Source organism: Eucyclogobius newberryi, unplaced genomic scaffold, assembly GCF_026437365.1.
Source record: "Eucyclogobius newberryi isolate DKJ021-1_F unplaced genomic scaffold, fEucNew1.0.hap1 SCAF_21, whole genome shotgun sequence".
Taxonomy (NCBI): domain Eukaryota; kingdom Metazoa; phylum Chordata; class Actinopteri; order Gobiiformes; family Gobiidae; genus Eucyclogobius; species Eucyclogobius newberryi.
The window spans coordinates 23,996,816-24,019,915 of NW_027315846.1; the positions used below are offsets into that span (position 1 = coordinate 23,996,816).

Here is a 23,100-nt window from a genome sequence, read left to right on the forward strand (position 1 = left end):
AATACACACACACACACACACACACACACACATACACACACACACACACACATACACACACACACACGGGACAAAACTACCTTTTGACTGGTGGATGTTTGTTGTGTTTTCAGGATCTGCCCAACAACATGATCCACCAAGTTCCCATCAAGTCTCTGCCTCAGGAGTGGCTCTGGTGTGAGACCTGGTGTGACAACCACTCCAAGAAGAACGCCAAAACCATAGACCTGGTGAGTGACTGACCTGACACCACACCAGCCGGGGTCGAGCCGGGGTCGTGCCGGGGTCGAGCTGGGGTCGAGCCGGGGTCGAGCCGGGGTCGTGCCGGGGTCGAGCCGGGGTCGAGCCGGGGTCGAGCCGGGGTCGAGCCGGGGTCGAGCCGGGGCCGAGCCGGTTATGTTTTATGATGAAATGTAAGTTAGATGTATGTTAGATTTTAGCCTGATTAAGTTGCATCATATTAATTCTGAAAATATATTTTTGTAAACATAAAATGTCCCATAACTTTACAGATGTTAAAGATTTTAGTTTGATTCATTGCATTTATTTTGTATTTAAATCATCCTAATGTACTTAATGTATTAGTGCTTCTTTTGAGATATACATAATCTTTCTACAGCCTTAAAGTCTAAAAATGATCTTATATTTCAGTTGCCCAAACCTGGAAATACTGCAAAACACATTTCTGTTTAGAAATGTGTTTTGTGGGCTGTTGTCCACTAGAGGGAGTGGTAGAGTAGGGTTTTAAAGTTGCAGTATAGTTTTCCTCAATGATTGACAAACTGTCACTCATCACGACTAGTCAGTTATGAATAAATATTATAATCACACTTTGATCATTGTAATCATTATCTGGACTCTACAGACTGTAAAACATGACAGTTTTAAAGGATCCAATTTGTAGATGAATTTAAAAACCTTGGTGTGACTTTGGACTTTACTTGGTCTTTTTAAAAACAATTCAATTTTAATATTCGTACATTTTAAACAAATTAGATCATTATTGCCGAATAATGCTGCTCAAATGTTTCTTCACCGTTTGCTTTTTTGCATATTGAATATTGCATTACAAACAGTAAATCGTTAAAACAAAAGAGTCTTAAAAATATCAGATACAAAAACTTGACTTATATCATCATTGCCTAATATTTGACCATTTTAAAATATATATAAATATTCTCCATCTAGAAGCCATATTTCACCTTAATTCAATAAATGATACCACAATAATAATAATAATAATGATGATAATAATAATAATAGTATGAGTAGTGAAACATGCCATCTATAAATACTTGTGTAAATGTATGAGCTGTTGTACATATTTGAATAATGCTTAAGTTGCCCCAGGTGTGAATTATTTTTCCTCGTTCTTTCTGTTTGTCCCGTTCGTCCCGTTCGTCCCGTTTGTCCCGTTCGTCCCGTTCGTCCCGTTCGTCCCGTTCGTCCCGTTCGTCCCGTGTCCCAGTGCAACAACCCAATGACGAAGGAGCCCAAGCTGCAGGCGGCTGTGAGGATCGTGTCCGAGTGGAGCGACTACGACCAGGAAATCAAACGCTTACAAAACCAGAAGATTCCACAAGACCACAGCGCGCAGACCCCCACAGGTGACACGCAGACCCCCACAGGTGACACGCAGACCCCCACAGGTGACACGCAGACCCCCACAGGTGACACGCAGACCCCCACAGGTGACACAGGTGACACGCAGACCCCCACTGGTGACACGCAGACCCCCACAGGTGACACGCAGACCCCCACTGGTGACACGCAGACCCCCACAGGTGACACAGGTGTCACGCAGACCCCCACACGTGACACGCAGACCCCCACAGGTGACACGCAGACCCCCACAGGTGACACAGGTGTCACGCAGACCCCCACAGGTGACACAGGTGACACGCAGACCCCCACAGGTGACACAGGTGACACGCAGACCCCCACTGGTGACACGCAGACCCCCACTGGTGACACGCAGACCCCCACTGGTGACACGCAGACCCCCACACGTGACACGCAGACCCCCACTGGTGACATAGGTGTCACGCAGACCCCCACAGGTGACACGCAGACCCCAACTGGTGACATAGGTGTCACGCAGACCCCCACAGGTGACACGCAGACCCCAACTGGTGACACAGGTGACACGCAGACCCCCACAGGTGACACGCAGACCCCCACTGATGACATAGGTGACACGCAGACCCCCACAGGTGACACGCAGACCCCCACAGGTGACACGCAGACCCCCACTGGTGACATAGGTGTCACGCAGACCCCCACACGTGACACGCAGACCCCCACAGGTGACACAGGTGTCACGCAGACCCCCACAGGTGACACAGGTGACACGCAGACCCCCACAGGTGACACAGGTGACACGCAGACCCCCACAGGTGACACGCAGACCCCCACAGGTGACACAGGTGACACGCAGACCCCCACAGGTGACACAGGTGACACAGGTGACACGCAGACCCCCACTGGTGACACGCAGACCCCCACAGGTGTCACGCAGACCCCCACAGGTGACACAGGTGACACGCAGACCCCCACACGTGACACGCAGACCCCCACAGGTGACACAGGTGACATGCAGACCCCCACAGGTGACACGCAGACCCCCACAGGTGACACGGGTGACACAGGTGACACGCAGACCCCCACAGGTGACACAGGTGACACGCAGACCCCCACAGGTGACACGCAGACCCCCACTGGTGACATAGGTGACACGCAGACCCCCACTGGTGACACGCAGACCCCCACTGGTGACACGCAGACCCCCACAGGTGACACGCAGACCCCCACTGGTGACACAGGTGACACGCAGACCCCCACAGGTGACACGCAGACCCCCACACGTGACACGCAGACCCCCACTGGTGACATAGGTGTCACGCAGACCCCCACAGGTGACACGCAGACCCCAACTGGTGACACAGGTGACACGCAGACCCCCACAGGTGACACGCAGACCCCCACAGGTGACACGCAGACCCCCACAGGTGACACGCAGACCCCCACTGGTGACATAGGTGATACGCAGACCCCCACAGGTGACACGCAGACCCCCACAGGTGACATAGGTGACACGCAGACCCCCACTGGTGACACGCAGACCCCCACTGGTGACACAGGTGACACGCAGACCCCCACAGGTGACACGCAGACCCCCACTGGTGACACAGGTGACACGCAGACCCCCACACGTGACACGCAGACCCCCACACGTGACACGCAGACCCCCACACGTGACACGCAGACCCCCACAGGTGACACGCAGACCCCCACAGGTGACATAGGTGACACGCAGACCCCCACTGGTGACACAGGTGACACGCAGACCCCCACTGGTGACATAGGTGACACGCAGACCCCCACTGGTGACACAGGTGACACGCAGACCCCCACAGGTGACACGCAGACCCCCACTGGTGACACAGGTGACACGCAGACCCCCACTGGTGACACTGGTGACACGCAGACCCCCACAGGTGACACGCAGACCCCCACAGGTGACACGCAGACCCCCACAGGTGACACGCAGACCCCCACACGTGACACGCAGACCCCCACTGGTGACACGCAGACCCCCACAGGTGACACGCAGACCCCCACAGGTGACACACAGACCCCCACAGGTGACATAGGTGACACGCAGACCCCCACTGGTGACACAGGTGACACGCAGACCCCCACACGTGACACGCAGACCCCCACACGTGACACGCAGACCCCCACAGGTGACACGCAGACCCCCACAGGTGACATAGGTGACACGCAGACCCCCCACTGGTGACACAGGTGACACGCAGACCCCCACAGGTGACACGCAGACCCCCACAGGTGACACGCAGACCCCCACTGGTGACACGCAGACCCCCACTGGTGACACAGGTGACACGCAGACCCCCACAAGTGACACGCAGACCCCCACTGGTGACACGCAGACCCCCACTGGTGACACGCAGACCCCCACTGGTGACACAGGTGACACGCAGACCCCCACTGGTGACACTGGTGACACGCAGACCCCCACAGTTACACGCAGACCCCCACAGGTGACACAGGTGACACGCAGACCCCCACTGGTGACACGCAGACCCCCACAGGTGACACGCAGACCCCCACTGGTGACACGCAGACCCCCACAGGTGACACAGGTGTCACGCAGACCCCCACACGTGACACGCAGACCCCCACAGGTGACACGCAGACCCCCACAGGTGACACAGGTGTCACGCAGACCCCCACAGGTGACACAGGTGACACGCAGACCCCCACTGGTGACACGCAGACCCCCACAGGTGACACAGGTGTCACGCAGACCCCCACAGGTGACACAGGTGTCACGCAGACCCCCACACGTGACACGCAGACCCCCACAGGTGACACAGGTGTCACGCAGACCCCCACAGGTGACACAGGTGACACGCAGACCCCCACTGGTGACACGCAGACCCCCACAGGTGACACAGGTGTCACGCAGACCCCCACAGGTGACACAGGTGTCACGCAGACCCCCACACGTGACACGCAGACCCCCACTGGTGACATAGGTGTCACGCAGACCCCCACAGGTGACACGCAGACCCCAACTGGTGACACAGGTGACACGCAGACCCCCACAGGTGACACGCAGACCCCCACAGGTGACACAGGTGACATGCAGACCCCCACAGGTGACACAGGTGACACGCAGACCCCCACAGGTGACACAGGTGACACAGGTGTCACGCAGACCCCCACAGGTGACACAGGTGACACGCAGACCCCCACACGTGACACGCAGACCCCCACAGGTGACACAGGTGACATGCAGACCCCCACAGGTGACATGCAGACCCCCACAGGTGACACGCAGACCCCCACAGGTGACACGGGTGACACAGGTGACACGCAGACCCCCACAGGTGACACAGGTGACATGCAGACCCCCACAGGTGACACGCAGACCCCCACAGGTGACACAGGTGACACGCAGACCCCCACAGGTGACACAGGTGACACGCAGACCCCCACAGGTGACACAGGTGACATGCAGACCCCCACAGGTGACACGCAGACCCCCACAGGTGACACAGGTGACACGCAGACCCCCACAGGTGACACGCAGACCCCCACAGGTGACACGCAGACCCCCACAGGTGACACAGGTGACATGCAGACCCCCACAGGTGACACGCAGACCCCCACAGGTGACAATATAGTGCTACAGACAAATATCACAACAAAGTACTTCATACCACTGACACAATAATCCTACAGCAGGAGAATTCATGGACAACTATGTTTAAAAACTAAAAATGAAACTTTTGTTGCTTTTTCAACTCTCTACGGCTCAAATTTTCTCATGCTGCAAAACAAATAATAAATATCCCCATCTTGTTCCAGCTTTTATTTACTGAACAATAACTGGATATAGTTCTAGTAAAGACCTCGATACCGGTTTGATAGATCCTGGGTTGTCCCTCTACCCCCTATCCCCGCCCACTTCCCAGTTCTCACTTGCATTTAATAAAAAATTGAGAGGTTCAGGATTTTTGAGTAGCCATTTTTCAACAATATAAGTAAAAGACTAAACTATGAAAAGCTTTTACAGGAAGTTAATGATCCCATTCCTGTTACTGAACCGTGTTAGATACTTTAGCAGTTTTACAATGACCAAACAGTGAAATAATGATGTGCGTATGTTATAGTTTATTACTACAAAAAAGCATATTATCCATATTATAACATGTGTCTTAGTTTGTTGTCTTTTTCAAATCTACTAAATAAAGATTCCCTTGAGTTTTATATTTTATCGTACTTTAAAATCTCTTATTTTGTGTGTTAGATGCCCACACGGAGCTCTGAGGACGACGGCCACAAACACAAACTGCTGACAGATTTGAAGACCCTCCGGACCCCACTGGACCCCCACTGGACCCCCACTGGACCCCCACTGGACCCCCACTGGACCCCCACTGGACCCCCACTGGACCCCCACTGGACCCCCACTGGACCCCCACTGGACCCCCACTGGACTGCTGTGTACTAAACGGGGACAGCGCTGCCCTCTTTTTGTTCAGTAAGGCTTTTTTTTAAACGTTCGGGTCTATTTCTTCAATGTTCATACCTCTTTTCTAAGTCTGTGTACGATTTGCACTGATAATGTCGTGGTTCTGGATGTGTTTGGAGGACGAAGCCAATGAGGGTTTTAATTTTAGGAGAAGGAAATAAAACTACAAATAATAAGGGATGATTATTTTTTTTTTATACATTCATACATTTAAAAAATCCCCTTTACAACTGTGATGTTTAATTTGTTGTAACTGCAGCTTCATGATGAATACAATAATTAAGTAATCACGTTATCATTTCATGTTCATGTGGCCATAGAAGGATTTACATTGAGTTAGAAAATGTAAATGTGAAGAGATGGAGACAGGGATGATGGCTGCTTCTGTAGTGATTACGTTTAGGATGTATTGGCCACATAATCATAAACTTTAAATACAATATTCTCTAGTTCACTGTCAATCAACTCTGAAAAAGGACAAACCCAAGATGATGATGCTGTTTTTTTCTGTAAAACTTTCATATTTGTATTGATGCATTCCCAAATAAAGTTGTCCACTGTATGTTACGTTTTGAAACCTCATCTATTCAAACGGTATTTCTAAGCGCAGTCAGGGGTCGGAGGGCAACAGTCAGGGGTCGGAGGGCATCAGTCAGGGGTCGGAGGGCAACAGTCAGGGGTCGGAGGGCAACAGTCAGGGGTCGGAGGGCAACAGTCAGGGGTCGGAGGGCATCAGTCAGGGGTCGGAGGGCAACAGTCAGGGGTCGGAGGGCATCAGTCAGGGGTCGGAGGGCATCAGTCAGGGGTCGGAGGGCATCAGTCAGGGGTCGGAGGGCATCAGTCAGGGGTCGGAGGGCGGCATCAGTCAGGGGTCGGAGGGCGGCATCAGTCAGGAGTCGGAGGGCATCAGTCAGGGTTCGGAGGGCATCAGTCAGGGGTCGGAGGGCATCAGTCAGGGGTCGGAGGGCATCATGATGTTTGCAGATGATGTCCTGAAGGCTTCATCACGCCAAGACCTGCAGCACGCACTGGGACGTGTGAAGCGACGGGGATGAAAGTCTATTGGCCGAAAGGTGGCTTGACCCCTCCAGGTGTGAAGGGAGTCCCTGCCTCCCTGCCTCCTCCAGGTGTGAGGGGAGTCCCTGCCTCCTCCAGGTGTGAGGGGAGTCCCTGCCTCCTCCAGGTGTGAAGGGAGTCCCTGCCTCCTCCAGGTGTGAGGGGAGTCCCTGCCTCCTCCAGGTGTGAGGGGAGTCCCTGCCTCCTCCAGGTGTGAGGGGAGTCCCTGCCTCCTCCAGGTGTGAAGGGAGTCCCTGCCTCCTCCAGGTGTGAGGGGAGTCCCTGCCTCCTCCAGGTGTGAAGGGAGTCCCTGCCTCCCTGCCTCCTCCAGGTGTGAGGGGAGTCCCTGCCTCCTCCAGGTGTGAGGGGAGTCCCTGCCTCCTCCAGGTGTGAGGGGAGTCCCTGCCTCCTCCAGGTGTGAAGGGAGTCCCTGCCTCCTCCAGGTGTGAGGGGAGTCCCTGCCTCCTCCAGGTGTGAAGGGAGTCCCTGCCTCCCTGCCTCCTCCAGGTGTGAGGGGAGTCCCTGCCTCCTCCAGGTGTGAGGGAGTCCCTGCCCCAAGTGGAGGAGATCAAGTATCTCGGGGTCTTGTTCACGAGCGAGGGAAGGATGGAGCGTGAGTGAGGAAAGGAAAGACGGGGCCGCCACGATGAAGATATTTCTCTTACTGACGTCTGCAAAGTTGAAGTAAATGTTTAGCAAAATTGTAACTTAACGTAAAAAATTAGGGATTACGTTTTTTTTTTATTCTGGGATGTACTGACTGTATTTTTGTATGATTCTGTAGTGTTTGTACAGCGTTCTGGTGGATCGGCTGTTACTTTGGCCCTTGTATTGTCAGTTATTAAGCTGTTAAGTGAAGCAATAACTAGGTTTCAGATTTTTTATTGTGAGCCATTTGAAAAAGAGTTTTACAAAAGGTAACATTCAATTTTTACAGCAATTCTTAAAAAAATCATTTATGTTGATAACAAAACTTTAACTTGGTTAACTAGGTAATGGCTTCTATAAACATGGTGAAAAGAGAATATACATACAAAAAAAATGCTACAGACAGAGGATGGGGAATATATGACTTTAACAAAAAACGGACAATGGCATGATTGTTTCCTTTTCGCTGAGAGTCCAGAATTACCAACCGATTCCATCTGGTGTCCAACTGGAATGTTTGACAAAAATAGCATCTGATTTCTTGCATCCACATGGCAACAGCGGCGGTAATCCTTCAGTTACATGGCCTCGATTTGACAACACAAAAATAATTGAAATGAAACCATTTAAAAATATAATAATGGAATAATAAAACAAAAAGTGACAGGGAGAAGCACAGCGGCTAAGAAAGTTGCATCATTTCCATGGGAATGGAAAAACAGTGACCGACGCTATGGGCTTTATCAAAGAACTGTTTTAGCGAGGTTCACTTCTCTGCCAAAAACGGTCGTCTCTGTTACGTGTTCTGCAAAGCTTAAAAAACATGCGCCTCCAGCATTTACACACAGTATGATACAAAATAAGGCATTTCATTGTGTTGAGGATTAGTCTTGGTGTTAATGCGAGACTCTTTCACGTGTGTACATAGCAACATTGTGGTATAATTTTTTGCCTGCCTATAAAAAGACTGCAAAAAACAAATTCATGATACCTCTTACTTAAAATATATATATTTGTCATATATATTTACGTATATATTCATATGTAATAAAAAAAAGTTACAAGAAGAAGAAAAGGGTCCCTGTAAAATGTCCTTTCAGAATCACTCCATGACCTCGCCCGGGGCCACGGTGACCAGCTGCAGAGGGATGTCCTGACCCCCGACCAGGTCGTGAGCCTGCAGGATGAGGGTGGTGCCGTCTGCAGAGATCAACGTGTCTGAGGGCGACGACGAGGGCACCACGCCCTTCTTGTTCTGATGAGTCTTTATATGCTTGGCCAGGTGGTCGCTGCGCATGAACCGTTTGGAGCACTCTGGGCACACAAACTTCTTCTCTCCTGCACCAGAGGAAAAAAACACAAAGGTCAGCTCAGAGATATGACTCGTACTGCGTGAGACGTGAGCTCCAGACCTGTGTGAGTCCTCCGGTGTCTCTGCAGTTCGTCGCTCCGGGTGAACCTCTTTCCACAGAACATCCAGTTGCAGACGAAGGGCCTCTCCCCGCTGTGCCAGCGCAGGTGGGCTCTCAGGTGGGACGTCTTCCCGTACACCTTCCCACAGCCAACAATGTGGCAGATGTGCTGCTTCTTCTTGCCCAGGCCTGAGCCCCTGTCAAAGAACACAACAGGCTTTAACATCACTCTTCCATAAGCCCCTGAGTGGACTGTGCATAAGCTAGTACCCACCTCCCTCCTGAATCTTTACAGTTGGGACAGGTGCAGGCCACTCGCCTCAGCCTCTTGCCCTCCCCGGGCATGTCCAGGTCCTCGTCACCTATGGGCACACGAAGGTTGCTCAGGTCACTAGCGTTCAGAGTGGAGTCTCCACCTAGCTGCCAGTCGTCTGAGTCGGGCTCCTCTTTGATATGGATGCCTGGACCGAGACAGTGTGCTTAATACTGCATTTGACCACGAAACAACTCTTCTCTAGTAATTGTAAATGTTAATAACCTGTTCCAGCATTGCTCTCGTCCCCGTCCTGGCTGTACTGCATTCCTGCCTGAGCTGCAGAGTTGACTGTGACCGTCTGGAGGTTGGGCAGGCTGACCTGGCCCGATTGTCCCAGAGGCAGAGTCTGAACTGGGGCTAAAGTCAGCTGCTGACCCTGGCCTTGGGGCAGCTGGAGGCCCTGCAGAGACTGGACGCCCTGAACCTGGGTGAGCAGAATACATGTCAGACTCTAGGGGGCGCACTCATGTCAACAGTGTGTCTGAGAACAGGACTCACCTGGAACGTCTGCCATTGGATCTGTCCCGTGGCAGTGACCGTCTGGGCCTGGATCAGGAAGGTCCCGGGGTTGACCAGTTGCACTCCCTGCAGGCCCTGTCCATCGGCCAGCTCCTGTCCCTGAGCCACGCCGTCCCCCGACAGCTGCAGGATGGGCTGCGACAGCGAGCTGGCAGTGGAAGACGGCACCTACAGCACAAAGCATGAGAGGACAGTGAGAAGACAACTCCACAAACCTTGAGTTAATATGTACCAAGTGTAACTTAAAATGTATTTAAGAAAAACTATAGACTGGGAAGTCCAACACGCACCTGGATCTGCTGCAGGTGGTTATGGGAGTTGAAGTTCTGTGTGGAGGAGGGGTCTGACACTCCAGCTGACACTGCAGTAGCCTGGGTGAGGACTCCAGTGCCGTCAATGGTCTCGGGGAGTGAGGTGGAGGTTGGCACATAGAGGGAGGAGTCAGCACTGTTCTCATTGTTCTGTTTGTCCTGGGCCCCAGTCTCCAAATTCTGTCCGCTCATGATGAGCTGGCCCTCAGCTGTCACCCCTGTGGCTATGGGGACAGTCTGAGCCCCTGTGATGCCCAGAGACTCCAGGTCCACACTGTTGATGGGGACGAAGGTAATGTTGCCGGGCAAACCCACAGGCATAGAGCCGCTGTAGGCGGACTGCACCTGTCCTGCCTGTGTCAGGAGGTCTGTGGTGCTGGTGGGGGCCCCGCAGATTCCAATAGTGCCCTGGCTGCCGTCCTGAAGGAGCTGAATCTGCCCTGTGCCATCAGACAGTCCTTGGGTTGAGAACGTTGTAAGTGTTCCATCTGCATTTTGGATTTGTGGGATGACCTTAAAAAAAAAAAAAAAAAAAAAGGATAAGGAAACGCTGTACTTTGTGCCATCCATGACCCAGACCAATGACATGTTTTTGAAATGCCTTTATTACACTTTATACATACATGTGGTGGATTTTAACCAAAGAAAATAGCAGATGCACAAGGCCATACTAAAGCTCTACTGACATCCAGTTTATCAATGTTCTTCAGGATAGTACTCTCAGTAGACTTGATAAAATGTTTCAAATCTCTTTAAGATTATACAATGGCCACTCTCCAAGTATGTTTCAACAAAGTAATAAAAAAGCAACCAAAAAAAATCAGTTTTACCTGATATTGTATTCCTGAAACCCCATTGACTGTGGCCTCAGTGCCAGATGCGGTGACGTAAATGGGCTGGTTGGGAAGACTCCCGATGGGAAGCACATACTGGCCGCTGGACGTGACAATCCCCGAGTTTGGAATGTGGATGACTCTCTGGTCTTCTTTCCCAGAGGACACAGGAGTCAACACCTCCCACCTGTCTGTGCTCGTCAGCTGCAGCGCTGACATGTCTGTGGTCTGCAACAATCACAGCATTAAACATGAGAAGAGTCTGACAACAGGAGGCGGCTCTGGCTTTAAGACTGATCAAATCACACGCTAACGTTACACGGGAGACACCGCGAGTGTGAGACATTTCATGTGACACAGAATAACTCCATGTTGCAGAGTACAATGGACAGTAAGAGCAGATCACGGGCTGTGGATGGGGGAGGGGTGGCTACAGTTCGGTGGTCGGTGGTTTCAGTCAGATAAAGGATGACCTCAGATCACCGTCCCGGTTGTACCAGTGAGCCGACCCCAGTGACTTGTCCTACCCACTATGGGCGGGTTTTCCACGGCTCAAGTGGGTGGCCGTTATTGAGGGGAACACAGGAAGTGTTCGGCTTCACCCCATGCCATCAAAATGTTTAAACGTGTCATCTCGTTGCTATCAAACTCAAACTAGCGCTGCGAACCGAGAGAAAACCCGAGCGCGGGGCGTGTTACCTGCGTGTCCTGAGCGCCAGTGGCCTGTAGAAACTCGCTCTGACTGCTGTCCACGTCCGCGGACGCCATTTCTCCTTGTTTGAGAGGCAGAGCTGCTGTGGCGCTAGCGGGGACACAGGGCCAAACTCTGCACAACTCTAAGCGCGTCGTCTCCGGCCTTCAACAAAAGCCCGCAAAGCATCCCCAATCCGCAGAGCCAGAGGCGCTGGGTCCGAGTGCAGCTCCGTAGCTCACTGTGGGTTTGGGCCACACACTGTTTATTTTGTCAACTCTGGGCTAGCCTGCTAGCTTCACTAGCTAACCATAGCTAGCAGTTAGCAGGACACAGGCAGATAAAAGACTGCGCTCCCTCCACTGGAGCTGCTCAAACTCACCGATCTGAGGCCTGCTCCGTGCGCCAAAGGTTTAAAGAGACGTCATAGTGTACACGGCACTAACATCCGGATTGTCGGAGCTATCAAACTCCAAACATGATTATTTTATCAAAGGCGGGCTTGTGTTGATCGGTGAATTCGGGTCGATTTTTTTTCTATTTTGATTGACGGTGCGGGAAACACAAAAAGGTGGGACTAACAAGCATGACCGACGAATTTGCATCACATTACAGGACGTCCCGCCCTTCTTCTTTTATTCCATTGGCTAACAGTCATCGCTGCCGGCGCCTCATTGGTTGACCGATTTATCTCTCAAATTTGTAGGACGTGTTCTTCCTGTTTGTTGATGAGCTAAATGGAATGCGGTTTACTTTTCACGGAGAAGTTTTACATGTAAAAAAGTGAAACAACCATCGCAAAATATACTTTTTGTAAATAAAACAAACGTGTGTGTGATGCGAGTAATTATTGTAAACGCAAAACACATGTATTATAGTAGTACAGTGTATATATATATAATATATATAGAAATATTAAACAAGTTATTACGCTGGTCTTTTATTGACACATTCTTTTGGGTGTGACATTTGGACCCCTTTCTGTGAGCATAGCAGGCCAAAATACAAACTTTAAAAGCAAAGAGAAAACCATATCATTTACAATTAAAATTGTAAAACAAGATTTGTTCAATTTAGCAGACCATAGGAAACATGCCTACTAGGACTTTTGTAATGCAATGTAATACACATTGTGTATCGTTAACTTAAGATATCTTTTCCTTTAGCTTGAACCATCTTCACCAGAATAGCGGATAAAAAGCAGAAGAGTGGAGAGTGGAGAGTTCCAGATCTGGCAGCCTGGGGAGCAGTAGGTCTATGCTAGGCTCCATCCACTGGTTTAAATGTGAAAGCGTAAAGCGATGGATGTTGTCACTGGAGTCTGTGTTCTGACATCTGGCTTTGGCAAACACAGTTAATTATTTCTTCTTGGGTGCACTGGGCGTGTTAAATTTGAAAAAGATAATATCCCCATCCTCCACAGTGTAGTTCCTTCCTTGTTGCCTGTATTTTCCTGCAGACTGTTGAGAAAAAAAACACTCAAAACGTTACGATTAAAATATACTTAACTCCATGCCGTTTTAATCCAGAGAAAAAATGGCTTACTTTAACTGCGTTTTCACTGCCCTCCTCTTTAAAGTCGCTGTACTTCATCACTTCAGCCATGATAAAGCCTTTCTCAAAGTCGGTGTGGATTTTTCCTGCCGCTTGAGGGGACTTGGTTCCTTTCTGTAGAACCAAAGTATATTCATTACGTCTCCAAGATACAAACCACATTTGTATGCATTATAAGCGTTAAAATGTCTTACCCTGATGGTCCAGGCTCGCACCTCATCTGGTCCTGCTGTGAAGAAGTATTCGAGCTGGAGCGCTGCATAACCCGTCTTTATTATTTTAGTCAGTACACTGTAACCATAGCATTTACAAAATGGTAAAATTGTGAAGCAAAATGTATTTGTTCCATTTATCAGACCATAGGAAACAGGCCCATTTCGTGATGCAATGTAATACACACCCTTTGTGTATTGTGTAATGTTAACTTAACATATAGCTTTTCCTTTTGCAAGAATCATCTTCACCAGGACAGCAAATAAAAAGACAGGAATGTGGTCCAACTCTGGCAGCCTGAGGAGCAGTAGGTCTATGCTAGGCTTCATCCACTGGTTTAAGGTTTAAACGTGAAAGTGTAACTCGAACAATAGAGAATGTTAACTTGCAAAGTAAGTGACTCCGCACATTTAAAAACCAAGATACAGTGTACAATTGTATTTCCAGTAGGTTCCATTCATGCTCTGCTCCTAAAAAGGAGACATTGTAGTTTTTTCAGGTACGAGTATTGAACTATAACATTTTGCTCAATGTAACCCGCAATATTGACCGAAAATGCCTGAGTAATAGTTTGTCTATTACTCAGGCATTTTCGGTCAATATTGGTCCATAGACTTCCTGTTCATCACTGCTGAACTGGTGAGTTAAATGTCACTCTTCTTAGTCACATTTCACTGTGACAAGCAGTAAATTGTCATTTACATGTTTTTATTTTTGAGTGTGGCTATGCAACAGTCAGATAGCCCTTGATTGAAAAACTAATGCATGTGCCAGAAATGAATTGTTCAGAAAATAAATAAATAACAGAATTTTCTATGATGCGTGTATCTGAACCTTTTGTAGGCCGCCAGAATCAAATCACTTTTATTCATCTCCAAGGGGATTATTTTTATTAGACATGCAGCTGACCAACAGAGTGATAGTTAGAAATATAAAAAAATAAAAGATTAAAAAGGAGCTGTATTATGTTTTACTTTTGCTGTAACAAGGTTAAAAGCTCTTTAAAATGGATTGAGCATGTCTCCTTTAATAAATGCATGAGACAGAAATGAACTGTTCTGAAAAAAACTTCTTATAGCATGAACTTTTGTTCATTCAAATTTAGTAATATCTATATCACATGAAGAATAAAATAGAATGTATCCGTCTCATCAGCTAAACCTCGGTAAACATTAATATATTTTTATTTTTATTGTATCCTCGCACAATATTTACATATTTTAAAAGTTCTCTACCGGCATAAACTCGACAAATAAAACAGACTTGCATTATGGTTCCCAGCCTGAAGACGAGGTAGCACAATACAAACTTTCACACACCCTTATTTGAATCATTCCCTGAAGAGTAGAAGAGTTTCAATATAAGATAAGATAATCCTTTACATGAAACTGCGGAAAACCATCGTCTGTGGTTCTCACTTGAAAAGGTTTGGACACCTCTGCTCCAACCGCTCCAAACCTTTTACAAACTGGCACACTGTACTGTATCATTTTGCATTTTCACATTGTCAATCAGGCTTACTGAAACACTTTCAGATATGTTTGATTACACAACATTTTAATATATGGAAATTGTTAAACGTGTTGAAGAGACACTTAGATTTGAGTGTTTGTCTCCCTCTGCTGGAAACAGCGGGCATAAAATAAAAGGGCTTTTTCATACTTCCAATTAGTGGACTACTGGATGGGAATTTAGAAAAAAATATTCATGTTACAAAGTGAAATTTGTTTTGTTTCAGTACAGATGTAGATTGTAAGAGCAGCTTAAAGAGTCAAAATGAGACTGCTGTGCACTGTATGCATCCAATTATAAAGCATTTTTATCAGCTGCATGCGCCATTTTATCGTGACAGATTTTTTGACAGATTCCTGTGAACATGGTAAATCTTTTTCTTTATAATTGACCAATGTGTCATGGTTTGATTTTCTAACTCACAGCTGGTTTCTGCTGCTTTGGCCTGACCAAGCCTAGTACAATCTGGAGATGGGTTCCCAGGTGCCTGCTGTTGTGATTCTGAGCTTTACCAACTCAACTGGAGCTACCTTTATTTGCTTTTTTCCATGTGTTCACATGGATATATATTAAAATGTATTCCAATTGCCTGGTGGACACTGACTCCGGTCCACTGTGGTCGTGTGGTCACCCTGACCGGGGTCAGTGTGCACCAGTGTTTCAGTTTGAAGCACGCACAGGTTTTGGACGTCTCACCTTTGCGTCTTCTGTTCCTCGCAGAACTTGGTCTGCTCAGCCTCATCCATGTCCAGCAGTTTGGACTCCACGGCTCCGCTCACAGGGATGACAATAGCTCCAGGATCATTAGCATCTACCCATTCTTTGATTTTAGCCAACCTGTGGATGTAGTTGATTTGAGTTCACTTCAGCGTTTGTAGAGCTACTGAAAAGACACACAGAACATACCACTTGTTCTTTTTCCTGATGTAGTCCTTCTCAGACAGATTGACCAGGTAGATCATCGGTTTGGACGTGAGGAAGAGGTACTTGTTTAGGACCTCAATCTGGGAAGAAAACATCTCATTAATCAACAAGTTATTATGTATGCAGAAAAAAGGTAGGCTGTATAATTACTAAATAACAAAATAAAAATGTATTTTGGTACCAAATTAAAGTACGTAACTACCAATTCCTAAAAGTGCCTCTGCAATAGTGACAAAGACAGATACACCTGCAGTGCAGTGATGTGACAAGGCACCAATATAAAATAACCTTTAAAAGATTATAGTAGAAAAAGCTTCAGTTGTAGTCATCTGGACTCAGTTTGAAAAAATAGACGTTTCGACTCTCATCCAAGAGTCATTGTCAATAAAAGAATTTAGGTCGAGAACTCCGATATTAATACTGTTCTGTGGTAAGACCCGCCCATTGGGCGGAGCCTTCCTGAAGTAGAAAGAGTTGTTTGTTTCAACAGAAACTCCCCCTTGTATCTACCGAGCTAGCCTATTCAGAATCTTAATGGGCTGTTAGAAACCTCTTTGTCTTTGTGAGACCCTGGCTCAACCACCCTGAGTACCTGATTAGCATCTAAATGTCCTGGTCCTGGTCCTCTACCTTTCCAGGGGTTCAGTATACCATTATAAATAACAGGAAGATTAAACCTTAGCCCTCCATTTCTGTTTAAAGAAGGTCTTTCTTTTTTAACAAAAATAGCTTCCTTGACTTCTTTCAAACCATCTTTTCTCCCTGCTTAAAACCTTCACCTCACCGTCTTCAAACGAGTGATTAGAGGCTTCAAGATGGAGATGCACGGCACTTGAAGACGGTGAGGTGAAGGTTTTAAGCAGGGAGAAAAGATGGTTTGAAAGAGGAGTCAAGGAAGCTATTTTTGTTAAAAAAGAAAGACCTTCTTTAAACAGAAATGGAGGGCTAAGGTTTAATCTTCCTGTTATTTATAATGGTATACTGAACCCCTGGAAAGGTAGAGGACCAGGACAAGGACATTTAGATGCTAATCAGGTACTCAGGGTGGTTGAGCCAGGGTCTCACAAAGACAAAGAGGATTCTAATAGCCCATTAAGATTCTGAATAGGCTCGGTAGATACAAGGGGGGAGTTTCTGTTGAAACAAACAACTCTTTCTACTTCAGGAAGGCTCCTCCCAATGGGTGGGTCTTACCACAGAACAGTATTAATATCGGAGTTCTCGATCTAAATTCTTTTATTGACAATGACTCTTGGATGAGAGTCGAAACGTCTATTTTTTCAAACTGAGTCCAGATGACTACAACTGAAGCTTTTTCTACTATGGAACACGCCTGGACGAATGAGGGATTACACCGACATACTTTAAAAGATTGTAAACATTTCAACTTTCAGAATGGAGGTTAAGATGAAGTGGAGCATGATGCAATTTCAAAGGGGAAACTGGGAAGAAAAGTCAAGGAGGCGTGGCAAATGATAACTTGGATACATGCAAGTGAAACTACGCATTTTGTTATTTTTTATTCAATCGTTTATTATACAAATTCAATATTTTTCTAGATTTTGATTTTTACTGGACAATAGTTCTTTATCTTACAATAGTTTTCCATTGTATCTAAAGATTTAATAAATCCTTTACCACAAATGGTTAGAAATAGTTAGTAACTACTTTGTGTACATATGAGTCATGAGGGGGTGGGACCCCACAAATCAACCCTGGAATTTAAAAAAATGCCTATTGTTTTGTTATAAAGACTGAAACCATTAACATTCAATCAGATGTTCATCTATCCAATGGCGTGTGGTCTGGGCAATCAAGGCGATCAGTGATTGATCAATAAAATCTAAAATTACTGTCACAACTGTATAAATATAAATAAATAGATTCTGAAATATATCCAAATACTCAAACCACTCTGAATAAACCTGTGAGAGAATCAAGGATGTTTGCAGGTTCTGCCCTAACTGAGCATGTGCAGAGGAGAAGCGACGCAACAGCAGCAACAAGTTTCAACAAACAGACTTAAATCTATCTTTTAGAGACAAGTCCGTGTTTGTAGCCAAGGCTCTGTTCATGTTTCTAATGATTATGTTATTAAAATACTGCCTGTATTTCTAACTAACATCTAGAGCGCTGACTTGTGTGATAAATTGTTCGCTGAATTGAGCTTATTTAATCCATTCAGCCCTTTGATCAGGTATGGAGTTTAGATAAGCAGGACAGGTGCACATTGTTGTTAGTTAATTTAAGTAGGTATTTGCCATTGGATATAATTATAATAGTGTACACACAATATTTGGGACTGGAGAATAGTGGTGGACAAATTGACAGGTAATTCAAACATGACATGAGTCCTGAAGGGAAATGTGTAGAAACTGTGTCCTTCCACTAAAGGGAATGTGAATGGACACAACACACCACAAAATTTCAGCCACAACAAACCTCTTTTTCATTCCAGTCAAGGTAAAACCGGACAGGTTTCTTCTCATTCTCCACCCAGTTCTTTACCTTCATCATGATGTCCTGAACGCAGAAGCAAAGTCAATTCAACTTATTTTTTTATATATTTAACAGTTCTAGTACAAAAGGTGACGTACATATTCTGGTTTGAGTTTCTTGTCTGATCCTCGGACAGCAGTCTTCTCCAGCTTGTCGAGAATGGGAGCGATCATCTCCTCGTCCTTCAGCCTGAGCTCCTCATGGATGATCTCCATGTCTCGCACTGGGTCCACATTTCCCTCCACGTGCACAATGTCCTCATCATCAAATGCACCTGTGAAGTAATCAAACCTAGAGTCAAAAACATGGCATACGATCTCATTTTTATGCAGATGATTGCCAAATTTACCTAACCCTAGAAATACTGGCTTTTAGCCCCCTGACAAGCTCTCTTATGAATATCTTAGTGACCGACCCCCTCAAGTAAAAACGCCTGTCCCCAACCTTGGCCTCACCATTGACAACGAATTTAAACTCAACAAACAGGTGAATGCGGTAATCATATCTAGCTTTTCTTCTTTTTTTTGTGGCCCGGAGACTTTATTGACAGGAGAGTGTGTGAAATGGGGGATGATAGAGAAGGACATGCAGTAAATTGTATGAGTCAGGAATCAAACTCACGCACTCAGCTCCAAATCCGGCTTTTATCATCAGCTACATTTATAAGATGATGTTCTAAATCATCATCAATTGATATTTAGGGCCCAGGCACAACAGGGAAGAGCCTTGGCGCCTCCTCGCACTGTGCAAGAGCACTATTGTAACTTAGATTTAGAGGATAAAACGCAAAAATCAAGTCAACAATGATGAATATGCAAGTAATTTATATTGAAAATGCACACATCATAATTTTCTCCTCACTTTTCATCGATAACACTTCAAACTTGGTCAAAACGTGCAAGACCCATGTGCAATGAAAGATTATAAATTAGATTTGAAATAGAACATTGGGTGTGGCCAAGATGAATTTTCAACTAAATTGCAATATTTGGATTAAAAAGAAGAAGAAAAAAGAAAAAGAAAATTGCAGAAATGCACTTACGCGTCATGTGGAAGATGGCGTCACAGGCGCTGATGTGGGAGAGGAAAGCATTTCCCAAACCCTGTCCTGCGTGGGCCCCCTTCACCAGCCCGGCAATGTCCACCACGTTCAAGAACGCCGGCACCTTACTGTAGACAGAATAGTTTAAAGCAAGAATGGATTGAAGACGACTGATTTGTTGTAGTGTCATGTACCTGAGAGGCTTATGGTACTGGCAGAGGAAGTCATAGCGATCATCCGGCACTGGGACTCTGCTCTCATTGGGATCAATTGTGCAGAAGGGGAAATTCTCAGCAGCGGCTTGGCTCTTGGTCAGGACATTGAAAAAGGTGGATTTCCTATAAAAGAGGAAAGGCGACATGTTGATACCAAGCATTTGACAGCATTTTATTTCTCACAGATTTACTCAAGACGATGGTGCCACAGTAGAGGCGGGAAATACATCAACATTGTATTGCCCACCTCTATGTGCCACCATATCATCTACATTTTAGATTATATGGTGAAAGTTGTTTTGCATGTGATTTTATGCCACCGTACTCTGTTTTTGTAGCTTTGTTTTGCTTTTTTAAACTATATAGATTATAATTTCTGCATTTTTGCAATTAGTTTGAAAGAAATGTCATCTTTGTTTGATGATTAAACCTCAACTAATAGATTTAAAGAGAGAATTTTACAGTTTTGTTGAATTAACATAATATCACCAGACTATTATTATTTTGTAAATAAATACAAAGCGCACGCACAGTGTTATACAACGTTACACATCGCCTCTACTAATCAACAAAGAACTGATTAATGTTCAAGTCAGAGCTTCTCAAACCTTTTTCTGGCACTCACCTAGGGAGATAAAAAATGTATCCACGCCCCCCCCCCCCCCCCCCCCACAGCCTCAAGAAATTATAAAGCATGATGAATAAAACAAATTGCAACTATATATTTGCCTATTATTGAAATGACGGTACCGGTAATAAATTAAGTTTAAACAGGAATTCGATTTATTTTCAGTGTCATTCACAAAATGGGAAAAATCTTTCTTTGGTCTCTGCATGAAGTCATGAAGAAATGGCACAACACAGAGCCTCACTGCTCTGAGTGCTCTCCGAGTCTCTTCTGCACAGACAGGGCAGGTCAAACACCTGTTTGCATTGGTGCTTTCAAAGAGAAGTTCCTGGCAGAGAAGGAGGGCCTAAGGACAGGGGACTCTGAACATCGTCCCTCGTCCCCACGGACATTGTTTTATCCGTTTTTCACTGTCGCCCTCAGGAGGCAACTGTTGTTGATTTTGGGCGTCACAAAAAAGAAATTGAAGACGCACTTGCGTTACTTCCCGTCACTGTGGACAGCTTTCTGCGAGGTGCTGACTCGTACCGCTGTGTTTGTTACAGATTTTACACGAAAAGCACATGGGATCAAAGCAGAAAGGAAGCAAATTTACACGCATTCTTTCCTCATATTTTTCAGATATGTTTATATTGCCAAATGAGAGGTCAGGAGCGGAGAACGTTTAAAAGTGGGACTTGAAAGTGGGAGGGAGGAGAAGCGTGCACAGAGGTTCAGAGGAGGGGCAGAGGAGCGGAGGGGCAGAGGAGCGAAGGGGCAGAGGAGCGAAGGGGCAGAGGAGCGAAGGGGCAGAGGAGCGAAGGGGCAGAGGAGCGAAGGGGCAGAGGAGCGAAGGGACAGAGGAGCGAAGGGGCAGAGGAGCGAAGGGGCAGAGGAGCGAAGGGGCAGAGGAGCGAAGGGGCAGAGGAGCGAAGGGGCAGAGGAGCGAAGGGGCAGAGGAGCGAAGGGGCAGAGGAGCGAAGGGGCAGAGGAGCGAAGGGGCAGAGGAGCGAAGGGGCAGAGGAGCGAAGGGACAGAGGAGCGGAGGGACAGAGGAGCGGAGGGACAGAGGAGGGGCATACGTGGGACATAGGAAGGTCAGGAGGGTCAGAGCACATGTTGCACTTATAGAAGGCAAAGCTGGGACTTGTTCTAAACACTGCAAACATGTGTGAGGGGCACACAGCGTCTCGTGCCCCCTCAGCACGGCTCTGCGCCCCTTTCATTGAAGTAAAAAATACCTAATTTAGTTCGAAACTTGTCAATAGTTCTATAAATGTTTTTTTTATTTTTTTATATCACAATTATAATGTTTTAGTCTTTACAATTATATGATGACCTAAACGATTATCAATTGACTTAATAATCTTGACATACCCAACAACAGCTTGTCTGAGACTTTGGGGGTCGCAAATTAGGCTAGTCTCATCTATTACTGGTAAACACTGGACAGCTACTACATGCATGCCATTCCTCAAGCAGCATATTTGATCACTATAAACCACAAATGACTTCACAAATGCACTGACTTACCCAACATTAGGTAATCCAACAATTCCGATCTTCAGAGAGGTCCCGAATCGTCCGATTAAAGGAGGTGGTTTAGGGGCTTCTGGTTTTTTAGGAGGCATCTGCAAAAATACCATGTCAATTATGACTTTTAATGGTGTTACTGTAATACAAAGTCCATCAAGAATGAATATACAAGAAGAACAATGTATAATTTCTGATATGAGCCACCCAAAAAGCGTCTCCATGTGTGCTTCTGTCATCATGCTTCCCTGACACACACACGTTAGCATGAGGTAGCTTCTGGGTGCTAACAAGACTTGTTTTCATTTAGCGTTAACCGAAATATCATATCTTGCCACAAAACTCTTACGACGACGTGAGATCGAAAGCTGTGTGTGAAATGAAAGCCCTTTAAAAGCACCTTTAGGAGATGTTTGAGCTATGAATCCGAGGTGTAATCTCCGGCAGTAAGCGATCACACCGGCCGAAACCGTGGAAAGGCAGGCTGGATCACAAGGCGGAAGTGTTTTGGCGTTGGGCTTGTCCATGCATCTGTTAAATCTAGTCTGATTGGCTAAAAGGCAAGAATGGGTGGGACTAATGTGATAATAATAGTCTCCAGGTTTATGTCACTTCCTGTGCCACCAGAACGGCCGCGACCCCTTTTGGGTAGAAACAATCAGATAGGCGGGAGATACAAACTGTGAAAATGTTATCTTTTTGCAAAATATTGATACTGGAGACACAACAGCCATGGGTGGAGAAGTTGGGGAATATTTTAATTAAATCCCGATATCCAATCCAAAGAAACTGAGAAATAGGGGTAAAGAAATGTCCGTTCAGCTTAGGGATCATCTCAAAATGGGTTGAAGCTGAAAAGACGTAATATTTTTCGTCTTGGGGGGGTTGAACTTTTTTTGTTGCTTTGAAGCAATTACTGCCACAACGATGTCAATACATCGTTGTGGCAGCAACTGTTTTGAAATGCAAAAAAACTTTATCAGCATCGAGCATTAGGACAACATTAGGCGGTGGGTGCGGGCGGAGCGTGGCGTGCGCGGGTGCGTGCGGGGAGCACGGCGCGCCGTGGCCCGAGCAGGGCGGGCGTCGCCAACGCGGCTGGTGCAGAAAAGTTAGAAAAGCTTTTTTGCAGCAAGACGCGGCGCAGCAGA

At 46.8% G+C, this 23,100-nt stretch overlaps 3 protein-coding genes across 8 annotated transcripts in view; 1 reads left to right on the forward strand and 2 right to left on the reverse strand.

Annotated features, from left to right (window-relative positions):
• Positions 1-5,972, forward strand: part of uggt1 (UDP-glucose glycoprotein glucosyltransferase 1) — a 53,666-nt gene extending 47,694 nt beyond the window's left edge. The window contains exons 39-41 of one of the 2 annotated variants that reach the window (XM_072457237.1): positions 114-230; positions 1,469-1,607; positions 5,840-5,972. In XM_072457237.1, the coding sequence (XP_072313338.1) occupies positions 114-230; positions 1,469-1,607; positions 5,840-5,859 (276 nt within the window). In that variant the 3' untranslated portion in view covers positions 5,860-5,972. The remainder of the gene's footprint in view (positions 1-113; positions 231-1,468; positions 1,608-5,839) is intronic. The other variant, XM_072457239.1, reaches the window with a different exon arrangement.
• Positions 5,973-7,986: 2,014 nt separating this feature from the next.
• Positions 7,987-12,424, reverse strand: LOC140370095 (transcription factor Sp3-like). 4 transcript variants are annotated; one of them, XM_072457048.1, is made up of 9 exons: positions 12,233-12,424; positions 11,859-12,091; positions 11,157-11,387; positions 10,306-10,839; positions 9,995-10,183; positions 9,719-9,920; positions 9,455-9,641; positions 9,181-9,377; positions 7,987-9,106 (listed from the first exon to the last, which is right to left on the reverse strand). In XM_072457048.1, exons 2-9 carry the CDS (start codon positions 11,925-11,927, stop codon positions 8,871-8,873), a joined length of 1,845 nt encoding a protein of 614 aa, XP_072313149.1. In that variant the 5' UTR covers positions 11,928-12,091; positions 12,233-12,424; the 3' UTR covers positions 7,987-8,870. The 4 variants fall into 4 exon arrangements, with proteins under 4 accessions (XP_072313149.1, XP_072313150.1, XP_072313151.1 ...); XM_072457049.1 differs by lacking the exon at positions 11,859-12,091 and having other exon boundaries at positions 12,233-12,413; XM_072457050.1 differs by having other exon boundaries at positions 9,455-9,542; positions 11,859-12,413.
• A 350-nt stretch (positions 12,425-12,774) lies between these two features.
• Positions 12,775-22,473, reverse strand: LOC140370475 (obg-like ATPase 1). 2 transcript variants are annotated; one of them, XM_072457641.1, is made up of 11 exons: positions 22,350-22,473; positions 21,950-22,047; positions 19,789-19,932; positions 19,595-19,722; positions 18,651-18,826; positions 18,496-18,576; positions 16,036-16,133; positions 15,826-15,966; positions 13,599-13,695; positions 13,396-13,518; positions 12,775-13,310 (listed from the first exon to the last, which is right to left on the reverse strand). In XM_072457641.1, exons 2-11 carry the CDS (start codon positions 22,045-22,047, stop codon positions 13,209-13,211), a joined length of 1,188 nt encoding a protein of 395 aa, XP_072313742.1. In that variant the 5' UTR covers positions 22,350-22,473; the 3' UTR covers positions 12,775-13,208. The 2 variants fall into 2 exon arrangements, with proteins under 2 accessions (XP_072313742.1, XP_072313741.1); XM_072457640.1 differs by lacking the exon at positions 22,350-22,473 and having other exon boundaries at positions 21,950-22,062.
• Positions 22,474-23,100: the final 627 nt, after the last annotated feature.